At 54.2% G+C, this 13,320-nt stretch overlaps 2 protein-coding genes across 2 annotated transcripts; one reads left to right on the top strand and one right to left on the bottom strand.

The window, feature by feature from the left end:
* Nucleotides 1–2,855: 2,855 nt before the first annotated feature.
* On the top strand, nucleotides 2,856–6,176 carry J7T55_008456 (uncharacterized protein; the record flags this gene model as incomplete). The annotated part of the gene is made up of 1 exon (XM_053138776.1): nucleotides 2,856–6,176. One exon carries the CDS (start codon nucleotides 2,856–2,858, stop codon nucleotides 6,174–6,176), a length of 3,321 nt encoding a protein of 1,106 aa, XP_052997732.1.
* A 1,137-nt stretch (nucleotides 6,177–7,313) lies between these two features.
* J7T55_008455 (nkyrin repeat protein) lies at nucleotides 7,314–13,006 on the bottom strand (the record flags this gene model as incomplete). Its single annotated transcript, XM_053138775.1, has 5 exons — nucleotides 7,314–9,408; nucleotides 9,515–11,307; nucleotides 11,360–11,677; nucleotides 11,776–12,247; nucleotides 12,309–13,006. The coding sequence occupies 5 exons, from the start codon at nucleotides 13,004–13,006 to the stop codon at nucleotides 7,314–7,316; spliced, it is 5,376 nt and encodes a 1,791-aa protein (XP_052997731.1).
* Nucleotides 13,007–13,320: the final 314 nt, after the last annotated feature.

Raw genomic sequence — 13,320 nt, 5'->3', positions numbered from 1 at the left:
CCTCTGGGCTGCCCGAGTGCGATGCCTACCGTTCCAGCCCGGGCAGCACCGCCAATGCTGATCATCATGAGCCCTGAACGTCTAGAATTACCGTAGAATTGGATGGAATGGCGCCTCCGTCATGGCAATCAAACGAGACGGGGGTCCTCACGAGGCGGCCAATAGGCTCTAGCCTGGCAGCTGGCCGCCAGCCTTGCCCGAAGACAGTCGTGCACATCACCCTGTGCCACAATGCTACATGCTACATGCTACAGGTCCTCCCAGAGACATGTCATGTCTTGACAAGCTATTCTCCATCCCAGGAGCCATGTCGGACTCGCGCCTCGCCAGCAAAGACGGCCGGCGTGTTTGGTAGCATCTTCAGCCCGGACTGGCGCGTGCTCCGTCTGCAACGAGCCGACCCTCGCATGACAGATGCACAATGTGCCTGGAGCTAGGGCTCATTAGTGAGAACCTTGTCCGCCCGCACACGTAAGTAGCGCCGATGAACGAATAGTCTAATCTGCGCAGGTGATAGTCCTGCCTTGGAGGCTTGACAAAGGGCCGGCCAAACAGCCCTCTCAATGTCAGTCAGGCTTGCTCTGCCAGCTTTCTGGCACAGAGTGAGAGTGAGAGAGATTGAGCACATCCTTTGGCACTGTACTGTGTACTTGTCGTCATTCAACACGAAGACCGAGATTGCTGGAAATACTTCTCCACCTGATACAGTATCGAACGGCGGCACGCGTGGTGCAGGTCGAATCTCGGTTCCAGCCGTTAAGCCGATCCCTGACTGTTATGTTCATGGTGGGCACGCCGTTAAAGGTCCAGAGACCGGATGGGGCGGGGACGGGCTCTTGAGAGTGCTGAATCCACATCTCGGCCTCTCAGCCCCTTGCCGTCGCCGTATTTGAGTCGACGATGGGGGTTATTAGATCTGGAGAAGCGGCGCGCAGAGGCCTTGGGGTAGTCACTGCGCTTCACTGGCGCACAAATACATAAAGTGCAGTGTGCGTCGCCAGCCCAAGGTCTTGCGTGGGGCAACGTGCCTCGTGGCGGGTGGCTACTTGGACGGGTCCCTCCATGTGAGCCGGGGCCGTGGCAGCACGCCAGGGGCCAATGACTAGGAGTGCTAGGCTGGGACTTGGTCCAAATTTACCACAGGCACACAGTACCGAACTGGTGGGATGGGGCCACCGTCGGTGATGACCCTGAATGAGGGTCCAACGGGTCTGCGATTGATTGATTGCCTATGTTTGGAAACGGAGCAGGCATTGTACCACTGTATGTGCCACCGCACTAAGATGCGCTGATCTGTGCCGTCTGGACGCCATGGTGCTGTCTGGGGTCTGCATCATCGTGAAGCTGAAGAATGTCATGAGTGTGTCCTCGAGACAGCAAGTAATCCACATGCACACGCACACACATAGGTGGCAGCAGGCTGGATAGGATGGCCGAGTTACCATTGTTGGGCGGGTGACTTGACTGATGCTCCATCCCTCGGACACCAAGACAGATGCGAAACCTGGAGCCCACTTGGGCCTAACCGTTTCAGGTTTCCCTTTCATCTCATCGCGGCGGCTTGTGAAAGGCCGAGGGGCAGGGAGAGAGGGAGAGAGAGAAAGATTGGAGAGTAGAGGCAAGGGAAGCAAGCAGGAGAAAGAGATTGAGAGAATGATTGCAACACACCAAGATCGGATCTGGTAGTCCAGTGTCCATCCAGCATACTGCAACCTCCGACCGTGGTCACTTCGCAGTGTTGTAGGCAATCGCCCATCATCTCGCCTGCTCCCTGTTTGGACCAAGTCACAGCTGCCAATTTGCATCCCCAGGCCGTCACCACCCACCACCACCCACCACCCACCACCACCACCTCGAGGCCTGGACGTCGCCCTGGGCCGGGGCCTCGACAGGCTGTGATCCGTACCACACCATAGCACCAGCACCTGCTCGTCCTCATTAAACTTTTGCGAGGCCTCTCCTGTCCTCCCTCTTGGGTACTACGGCTCTCCCTTCCTCCACTTTCCTGATCTGCTCAGAGGAACAAGCACCAGAGACAAGCAAAAGCAGAAGCAGAAACCAGCCACCGAATCACTTCCTCATCGAGCCACCTGTGGATCACAACAGTAATAACATCAACAATCAAAACCACCGAGTCTGACGACCTGAGCTGAACTCGCCTCGTCTGGCCACTCACCACCCAAGCAGTCGAGCTGTCGACGCATTCGCATTGGCATTGGCATTGTCATTGGCATTGACATTAGCATTTCGGGAGCGGACAGCTGCACTACTGCAGGCGCACGACCATTGCCGTCCATCAATCGATCCGCCCCCCAATCGCAGCCACCAGACCAGGCGAATCCCCCACAGAAATCCGTCCTACCAGCCTATCCGTGCAGCGAACATCCCATTCGGTGGACATCGACGTCGACAATTCTGTAGCCATCAAGCACACTTACAGTAGTCTATTCTTGGCAACAACCACACGACAGGCACATCCACGCTCCGGCAAAATAGATTCACGACACGACGAGACGCCTATGGGCAGCTGGGCCTGACCTGCTTGTACTCGACGAAGCGTTCTGTCTTTCCCTACCACTGGTACAGCCGTTCACCCAGTCACTTGTAGTCTGCTGGACTGCGTTGGGCATGTAGTGGTCGGCACTTGCAGGTGTCGTTCGAATTGCAGCTTGCCCGGATAGCTGCAGCCAGACTGCGCTTTGCCCATCTCACTCTAACCCAAGGTTCCGAAACCCCTTGGGCCGCCCTGGTTTGGGACGGGAGGTTGGGACAGGCTTGCGCTGTCCCTAACGCCCGAGTCAAAAGTCACCAAGAGCCGTGCCCTTTCTCTCACGCATAAAGATAGAGCATTTAGAATGCCTAGTCTGCTCACTGGCCCTGTCCAGTGCAGCGAGCAACCCATTGCGGATGCTTCCCCAGCGACGTCGCCTTCCTCGCCGGCCTCTGCCTCCGCTGTTAAGCCGTACCAACAACACGAGCTGCCCCGGGAGGCCCCAGACGCGCCGCGATCACCACAGCTGACTGGCCGGCACCACGAGCGCGCCGCGGCCAATGAGAACAACCCGAGCCTCGCCGACGTGTCCAGCGATCTTTCCTGGCTTGGGCCCCTGATCAATGACGGCGGCGTTAACGGCAGCGTTTCGCCCTCCACCGTTCCCGCTCCCGCTGCCGCGCAGGAGCCAGAGCCTAAGCCAGTGCCCGAGCCCGACAGTGTCAACAACAGCCCCAAAATCTCTACACAAACACCGCACCAGTCCACAATTAACGATACCTCGTCCCGCCTACAGCCCACCGTCGACGTCACCTCATCGTCTAACAATAACAAATCAATCCACCAACCACGCAAACCATCTCCAGGCCTTGCTGCGCGATTAAAAGCACTCGGCCTAGGAACCCCAAAGAAGCCATCGCCGTCATCCGTCTTCAAGGAACGCGACATTGGCCGCTTGCCTGAAGACCAGCTCCGACAACTCGACGAGTATCACCAACAGCGCTCCAGGCAACTCGCCATAGAACGCCGGGGTCGCCCCTGGAAGGGCGTCGTGCGCATCCCTTCCAAGGCGAGCCTGAAGTCATCAAAATCGAACAAGGACGTCGTCACTCCCGAGGACGACGTTCCCGGGGACGCCGACATCCCATTGATAAAGATCCTCGACAGCCCAGGCGCGGACGACCCCTCTGAGCTACTATCGGATTTCGAGGCGGCTAAACCTCCCGCCATGGATACGAATAAGTTCCGCCTACCCGATCATACAAACGGCAACGGCACCAAGGTTACTTTGGATACGCGAAGAGAACACCTTGACCGCGAAGTGAGACCGCTCCCGTCCCCTGAGGACAGTCCGCCACCGGTACCAGAAAAAGACACCCCGCCGATATCCTCGCAGCCGTTCAACCCTGATGACTACTTCAACCCGCTGGGACTGCAGCGCCCTGGCTCCATCTACACTATTTCTCGCGCTTCTTTCGCCCATCAACTTGCGCAGCTGACCTCGCTGCAGCTGCCGGACGCTGAATCGCTCGCTGGTAAGGTAGCAGCGATTCCTACGGCCCAGGCGGCTGTGAAGGCGCTGATCGGGGCCGCCGAACAAATCCGAAGTTGGATCTACAAGGCCTCTGAGGTGATTGCGGGACTTGACAGCGATGATGATGTCGAGTGGTCTGCGGCCGGCGGCCGCGAAGGCTTGGAGGAGGTGGAGGACGCGACAACACGATTCGAAGAATTAATCAATGTTTACGTGACCGCTATCGAGGAGCTACAAGGTCGCACCGACATCGCACACGTTTCTACGGACGACCTTACCAAGGCAGTCACACAGATGGAGGCCATCACAGAGGAATGGACCAACATACGCACGACGCTCCGTAGCGTTCGAGGCCAGGTCGAAATCGCCATGGAATGGGAAGAACTTTGGAACATAGTACTCGGGGAGATCCAAACCGAACTGGATGAGCTGAGTCGCCTGGTCTTCGAAATGGAGGAACGCCGACACAAGTCAGCCATGGCGATAACAAGTGGTGACGCGGTTGACATCGGTGACTTGGCAACAATCGCGGAAGAGACTCCACCGGCAGCAACTCGGGCGAGGGCTGCTGCTAACAAACGATTCAGCTCGACAGGCTCTCCCGCAAGTCCTACTTCCCCAGGTGGTCCTACAATATCTCAAGATGACTCCGGTCTTCTCGCGTTGTTTGCCAGGATGCAACCGCTTAGAGCCTCGCTGGACTTCTTGCCAATGCGACTATCCGTCTTCGAGGCTCGAGCTGAGAAATCGTTCCCGAGTGCATGCGACGAGCTGGAAATGCGGCGGGAAGACCTGGACGCCAGCTACAGAAAGCTAGAGAAAGATGCCGAGGGGTTGCGCAAGGAGCTTGGGGAAGACAGATGGGTGCTCGTATTCCGTGGTGCAGCCAGGCAGGCCCAAAAGATGACGGAATCCGTGGAACGCAGTGTCGCCAGACTCAGAGAAGCAGTCGATGCTCGCATGCACTTGACAAACCAGCCTGCATTGCTGAAGAAGATTGAGAGCTTTGAGGCCAAAAAGACGCACTACGGACCAGCAATCGATCGCGTCTTGTTCATCATCGATAGGGGCGTGAAAGATCGGCTCACGGTCAATGGTGAGATCTTGAGGCTGCACGCCGAGATGCAAGCGAAATGGGCAGACCTGAAGAACCAGATCAAGGAGATGGACCTCACGCTGGACGAACTGCACGCCGACAAGAGGGGTAATCCTCTGCGCGACTCCATATCAAGTATGCTGTCAAACGATATGGCATCTACAGTCGGAAGTGGAATCGAGACTCCCCAAAGCTCGCCACCTTCTTCAGTGATCATGTCTGGCCTAGGCATAGATACGAGAACCCCAGGAAAGTCCAGCACGGGAACTCGTGCACGTCGGTCGTCGAGCAGTGTGAGTAGCCATATGCTGCAACCCGGACGACGCTCTGTGTCGGCAACAAACACGCCCAGCATTCCTCGGAAACCCGTCTCCAGGCTGTCGACCGTGAACGGTCTCTCAACACCAAAACGCGAGGGATCAGCCACGCCCACTGCAAACCGGCTTGCGGCCAGCATACCGAGACCAGCCACAACGATGGCACAGCGACCAAAATGGAATGCTAACCCAAATCCCACCCATGTTGACACTGGTCACAACTTCAAGCCTCTGTCGCTCACTACCCCAAGCCCATATGCAAAGACAACACCCAATCCCGTGCGCTCACACTCATCCCTCGCTGCTCCTATCGGATCCAAGCTCCCTACCATGCGTAGTCCTTTACGGGCTGAGCCCTCGTCCCCGAGTCAAGATCTCACACCCTCCAAGCCGGCCAGCAAGATGTCATTCAGAGACCGCTTAGCCGCGCCCGGCCCCTACTCCCAGCAGACGACATCCAAGTTCCGACCCGAGGGCCCGTCGGCTCGACGCGCAACATTGCAACCACCGCAGTCCGCTGTTCCTGGACTTTATCAACGCCCAGCAAGTTCTCTCGCCACTACCAACCGGCGAACGAGTCTGCTGCCCCAGCCCAGATTCAAGAAGGAAGACAGTGCGCCTGGCCGAGAAAGCCCCATGCCATCTTCGTTCGGGATGAAGCTCGGGCTCAGGAGGGGAAATAGCACTTCCTCAAATGATCAGAAGGACAAGGATAATAAGCCTCGTTGGCGACATTAGAATTGGCCAAAATTATCAGTTGCCCGGGAATGGCGACCCCATCCACGAGGGGCTTCCTGCAGTATGAGGCCCATATTCTTATATCTTCTTACACAAGTTCCTATTATTGGCTTCAGCACGGCGTTCAAGGAAAGGCTTCGAGGTGGGCGGATGACCACTGCGTGGAAAAGAGGCCACATACGCAAGAAAGAGTCGGTCTATGTGTATCCAAAACAGGGCCGTCGTCGCTCGCTTCGCCGCCACATCCTTCTGTAGATGCAGCCGCATCGTTGCAAACTGGCTCCTGTGGCTTGGCAGGCTCAATCGAACGACGGAGGAAATAAAATGCAGTTGCGCAGGAATTGGCCAGGAAGGTGTGGTGTGATGTGGCTTTTGTTCGTCCTTCATTGGTTCAAGGTTGCTTATTTTATACCCCCTTTGATTTATGTATGTTCTTGATGGGTTTTAAAGGTTGGTTGGAACGGCGATGAAATTGATACCTCGATACGGAAAAAATAAACAAAAGATGCTCTCAACTTGCCGCGCAAGCCGTAACGCGGTTTATAGTCTCTGTCTGCCTGTGTGCTCGGTTGAGTCCCTTTCGCAACCATGGTCCTCCTTCTGCTAGGTTCCGACAAGTCGGCGTCCGTCTTTTCGCCCTGCGTTTTTCACAGATGCTACCGCTCTGTACTACGCTTCTTCCGTGCCGCCATCGCTCTCTCGAACTGTACACGTCGACCACGTATAGCAGCGTATAAACTCAGGCCAAAAGTGAATTCTCGCCGGGTATTTGCTAGGCTTTTTAAATTCTTTATGATGGAACTGCCACCAAAATTGAGCATGAAACGACACATTTGTCAACCTTTGTCCTCGGCCAGCGGCATATTTGATATGATGGGTTGGGGGAAGTGAAATTTGACTAGAAACCGGATTCCAAATCTACCTCTCATGCTCAAGTGAGTTCCTTGGACGTTTTCGCCGGGCAAATAGCCGTCTCCATTATCTCCGTCCCGTATCACTCCCCAACGACGGTCATGAAAGCAGCCAAACGACACGAAACGCGACAAATAGTTGCAAGAGTTCCGTCAAAGTCATGACATGAGAATTCGCAAAACGGCCGTGCAACCAAGGGGACTTGTAAATAGCGCAGTGCCGTCCTCAACCCACAACGTGCCCATTCTTCTTGGGCTCCTCCCAGGCAGATGACTGCAGGGCATGCATGCGGCCCAGCAGAATATCAACACTCTGCTCCTCCTCTCGGGCCCCATCCTCCTCGTCATCCTTCAAGTCATTGTAACTCACGGCCCTAAACCTCCTCACCAGCCGTATCTTCCTATCCCTGAAGCCCGTCCAGCCGTAGCGCTGCCCCTGGTACGTCTCGCCGATGCGCCTCGCGACGTCGTTGGCCTCGTGCAGGCTCACGAGGCGCCTCTTGCCGGGGTGAGACGCCGCGAACTCGGCGGTCAGGTCGTAGATCTGCTGCACTTTTTGTATCTCCTTGGAGGGCTTGCCGTGCTTGGCCTCCCGGGCGAAGTGCTCCGGCTGCCGGTTCAGCAGGACTTGTGCAATGGACTGGTCTTGGTGATGGTAGTATGAATATACCCGCCTGGGCCACTGCGGTGTGCAAGCACGCACAAACGCATCGTGGGCAACCTCGGCAGGTGTAAGGCCCACTGCATTCTCGCGGTGGAGGAGATTTGGATTGAAGTCCAAGATCTCTCTGATAATTGTCGGGTCGGCTTGCTCACGGATGAGTGTGTGAAGTGGTGTGTCGCCGCGGGAATCGAGAGTGTCGAGCTCCTGACCCTTGGAGTACTTCAGCAGCAGATGAAGTACTTTGATGTGGCGCTCTGGCTTCTCCGAGATTGTTTTGACGTGGGTTGCAAGCCAGCGGTGGAGGGGAGTGCGCCCGTCGCCGGTATTGAGGCCACTGCGTTCCAGAAGCAGATGAGCTAAGAGCGCAGGGTCAATTACTTGGAGAAAGACAGCAAGCTTCTCGGGCTCTGGGTTATTTGCGAGAGCCGCATGAACGATATTGTCGTGGCTCGCGTTTTTGCTTGACTGATCGGCGCCGTGGGTAATTAGAAGCTTCACAAGGTCGATCCTACCCAGCCAACAGGCCATGAACAAAGGCGTCATGCCAGCTGTGCTTCTAGCTTCGACAGCTGACGGGTAAGCCTTGATGAGATACTCGACAAGGCGCAGAGCCGTGCCATCGTTGGGGCCAAGTGTCGCGGCTGATATGACAAGGTCGTTCTCAGCGCCCAACCACCTCGTCACGGCCTTCTCGAAGCCCCCCTGGGACTGGCTAAGGTGTTTCAATCTCAAATTTTCCTTTGCCACCTTCGATTTGCCGAACTCGAGATAGTTCCTCAGCGGGGCATCACTCAAGAACCATTCGACGGATTCTATACATCCCTTCTGCGCGGTATGAAGAAGCGGAGATTCTGCGCTATCCTTGGGGCGTGAGATGACATTGCGTCCTGCCGTAGCCCAGTCCTTTCTCTTCTTGCCGTAGACCGTCAGTCCCTGGTAGTACCTGGGCTTCTCCTTCAGTTCGACTCCAGTTTTCTTCACGAGCTCTTCGAGAGGAAGGCCAGCACCGGCCCATTGAATCATATCCGCAAGCATACCGAGACGCCCTTGGTCAGCTGCGCTCCAGAATGCCCACTGTGGAAATGCGACGAAATTGTTCTCCTCGTCGTCCTTGTCCTTGTCCTGGTCCGAAAAGTATACTGTTAAGTCATGGTAATACTTCAAGCCTTTGCGATCGTCATTGCTGATGACATGCTCTAGAAGACAGCGACTGCCAGAGAACTTGTCATCGCCATCATCAGATTTCAGAGTCGGGAAAGCCCAATTGAGAATCGTCAGCGGCTTGACACGACTCTTGACCTGCATCGAGACCTGGCCGACGTTGTCGATGGTGAATTGTTCGTCAACGATTTGGCCGTAGATTCGCGGCTCATCCTCGTCATTTGTGGAGTTTTCGTCGTCTTCATCGTCCTCTTCTTCGCTGGTCTGCATGCGGTACCGTTTGACGGGTTTTTCCTCCGCTACATACTGAGCCTGTGCAATCTCCAAAATCGCCTTGGCAACATCGAGGTGACCGCGCATGTACGCCAGCGAGAATGGATTGTTGGATCGGTCATTCACAGCAATCTGCAAGGGTGGTTCGTTGTTCTGAGGATCCCAAGAGACCAGAGTTAGGGCCTTGATCTTGTCCAGATCGCCTGACCATGCTGCTTCAAACCTGATTTGATGTCAGCGTTGGAGGCGATAGAGGTCCAGCAGATCAGGATTACAGCATAGTATAAGAGAAAGTAGGACATGAGGTCTAGAAAGAACGAGATACTCACAGTTCGATGTACTTATCCCTCCTTCTTTCTGTGACATCAGAAACGCCAAAAAATTGGAACCCATATGAGAACTCGAGCGGTTCCTTTGATGGCTGCCACGGATGATTTTGATGACTTGCACGGTTTTTGTGATCAGGATGAAGCTCGAGGAAGGTCTTCGCACCAGATGAGACCAAGGTTCTCTTGACTTCTTCGAGTGTGGCGATAGCCGAGTCTATCGCGACCTGCTTCTCCTGAACGCCCTCCAAGGCCGAGATTCGTTCCTTTTCCTTCTCATACTTCTCGAGCGTTTCCTTGTTGCGATTCTGTGCGTAGATAACAGCCGTTCGCACAGCAGCGTATTGCCATGTGCCTTGCTTATACTGTTTCATGATGTCTTCCATTCCAAATTTGAGCTCAGGTGGGGTCGCTACCGGCGGCTCGTACTTGCGTAGACGATTGAGCTGCTCTTCAACAAGGTCCAATGCGGTCTGTCCGATTCCATAGCCAAAGCCTGTGGTGTGCACGAGCGAATAAGATTGTTTTGTCATGGTGTTGACATCAGCGCCACGCTTCAGAAGCTCCAGCACGATGGATGGGTTCGAAGATTGGATGGCAGTGATGATTGGTTGCTCATTCTCTCTTTCGAAGAACTTCATGTTCTCTTCTAGCGATAATCTCAGGCGGTTTTCCATACTGGCGGATTGTTTGGCTGACTTCAGCCACGTCTCGAAATTGATTTGTGGCACTGCACCTGCATCGAGAAGCTGCAGGATGAGTCTCACGTCTCCTCCCTTGATTGCGTTTTGGAGAGTTGAGTCCGTTTGACTCCAGCCGGAGAAGGCTATATGATTGATCGAATTCTTGACCCCGATCTCGTCAAAAGCCAGGAGTACCTCGACGAGTTCGGTAGCATTCTCTTCGACAATGCGCTGGAATGCCGTGGATCCATGCAAGTCGGCTTGAGCAGAGCTGGCACCGAGGCTCAATATGGTCTTCGCCATCAACTTTGCTTTCTCGATTGGAAGCTTTGTGGATAAGACCAAAGTCAGAATTGCGGCTGTCGGCTGTTTCTCCTCGTTCAGGAATTTGATAGGAAGCAGTATGTCTGCTCCGTACTCTTGACAGAGCAGTTTGACTACTTCTTCGTGTCCACAAATGATAGCAAAGTGCAAGGCAGAACACGGCGTGTCCCAAGCCACGACGTTGATGTCGTAGAAATCTGGGTCGTCTTCCTTGTCCTCTGGCACCGCTCCAGCGGGTGCGGAACTTTCGTCGTCCTTCCTGACTTTGACAAAAGACCCGGTTGCCATGCTCTGTTTTTCGTCATCATCGTCGGATTCAGCGTCACTCACCATTTCAATGTCCGAATCAACCACCTCCATGGATTCTTCTTCCTGTGAAGGCGATGGTGAGGTTGATGTCGGTTTGGCCTTCCGGTTCTGAACTTGCTTCTCCTCTTCTTCCTCCTCGTTTGAGGTGCTTTTGTCCATGAGGATTTTGACAATCTCGATATTGCCTCGCTCAGCAGCCAAGTGAAGTGCAGTTCTGCCATCGGCTAGCCGTGAAACGAGCCGGGCTCCGTGGTCCACAAGACACTGCACAATTTCCGGGGTAGAGCTTGTCACAGCTAGATGAAGGGGCGTCCTGCCTGTGTGGTCGCGAGTGTTCGGATCTGCGCCGTCTTGAGAAAGCCAATCTTGGACGTGCTCAAGCTCGCCATCGACAATGTCCTGACAAAGGCGAGCAGTGTTGCCAATGTAGGCCATCTCAGTCCAGTCATCCTCGGTAAGAGGGTTGAAGGATCCAATTTGCTAGAATTAGTCAGTCACTGTCCAGATTTAGTTCGAAACATCGATTGCGTACCTGTCTTCCAGGATCGTCCTGAATGAATGAAATCTTTCCCGAGACGTAGATTTTACTTTCTTCTTCATAGACCGCTTTCTCCTCATCTGTTTCGGGCTTGGGACAGAAACCACAGCAATCGTTCATAACGTCTGCGAAGCGACCGAAAAAGGCGGGGTGACGATGCAGGTAGACCTCACGATCCTTAGGCTGATTCCATTCTGCATTGAGCAACAGGTCTCTTGTATAGCAGAGCTTCTCTATCTTCTTCGCATGAAATTTGACTCCATACGGGACCGTGAAGGTGTGATAGTTGGATACCTCGTCCTCATTCACCCACTATGGATGTTGAGCATCAGCTGTCTTGTCAAATGACCCTTGTTTGGTTGGGACAGATGCATAAAAGAAATGTGACGTCGATCACTTATCACACGTACCTCTGCGACCTCATCTTCGTGGTTCTCTTTGATGTTGCCGGCAAGACGGTGAAAGTAGCGGCGATGCAGAGGCGGCCTTCCACGTTCCTCACGGCGCTTGGCGAGATATGAATCTCTTGAGGACGACGTCGGCAATCTTTCCAGAACGAGTAGTCTTGCCAGGCCTAGAGTCCGCTGAAAACTCCTCTCGAAGATGGTAGGATCGATGCGTGAACGATCAAGCTCGGGCCAGTACACCTCGAACCCGCGATGAGAATACTTGGACAATCTGTTCTCGTAAGACGGACTCCGGCGAGAGAGGTCAATATGGTTGATTTGAGTAATATACGACTGCAAGGCTCTCGGGGTGCAGTACACTTGCTTGCCATCATAGGCAGCTCCAGAGCAGTCGATATCAAAGCCCGTGAGGATCTCGGAGACATTCTTGTAGATGCGCAAAACAATCTGGCCCGAATCAGTCCACGCGGGCGACCTGAAATTTGGAGCAAACATACCTGAATATGACGAGTGGGATACTGGCTGCCTGTACTCACGGTAAGCAACCTTCGCCAGAAGTCAAGAAAGCAAGGGAATTTGTACAAATTGTAATCGCATTCTTCGTCCGAACAGTCGTCGTCTCCGTCAGAATTGAATCACGAATTCTTTCTTCAATCTGCTTAATCTTCTCAATTGCTTGTTCCTCGGTCAAGCCGTAGATGAAGAGGTCCACGTCGCTGGCAGGGCAGAACTTCTCGTGGTAAAATTCCCTCAAAGCTCTCTTGGAATCGCGATAGCGCTCAGGGACAGGGAGAAGAGTGTTGACGACAGCCGAGCCGGAAGCAACAACATTGCTCCAATCAAGATCCACAAGCGATGACTCCGAAAAGACGTTGAAATTGTGCTGAAAGTCCTTCAGGGACTGAACAATAGCAGGCGACCCGTTGGGACGCCTCTGCTCGTTAGGAAGCGTCATGACATATCGGTCCTTCTCAGTCTCGGGCTCATCATCCAGGTTCCTGGCACGAGTCTTGACGTCAGACGTCTCCCCGTCGTTGAACAAGGGAAGAACGTTGAGATGCTCGTTCTTGAGGATTTCATTGTGGGGGTCTTGGGCGTAAAGCTGTCGCAGCTGGGCTTCGAACTGTCTGTATGGCTCGACAAGGTCGTTCATGGACCTATCTGCATTGTTCGCGATGTACTGTGCCAGCTCTGCGTGAGGCACTGGCAACTTGGGAAGGTCAGTGGCAGACATGGTGGGCAACGGTCGCAAAAGACGACAGTAGGAATAATGTCAGAGGAATGGAAGGCAAGTGCAAGAGGTGTCAATGGTGTGCAGGGCAGTGTGTACGAATGGGCAGCAGCAGTGCAAGTTGATTCTGAGAGCAGATGTCTGTTGAGGACTTCAATTCCCCACCACAGACGTGGGAAGGGAAAGTTGACTCTTATACACGATGAATTGACGCTTTGTCGAATTCCATATCTAGGCAGTTGCGTGGAAGTGGCTCATTTCGACTTCTTTGACGTGAGCGAAGCGCGTCTTGGATTGACGCTAGACGCTTTGTTGCC

Source organism: Diaporthe amygdali (genome assembly GCF_026229845.1).
Source record: "Diaporthe amygdali strain CAA958 chromosome Unknown NODE_4_length_2575358_cov_65_588622, whole genome shotgun sequence".
Lineage (NCBI taxonomy): Eukaryota > Fungi > Ascomycota > Sordariomycetes > Diaporthales > Diaporthaceae > Diaporthe > Diaporthe amygdali.
This window is presented reverse-complemented; position numbering and strand designations above follow the sequence as displayed.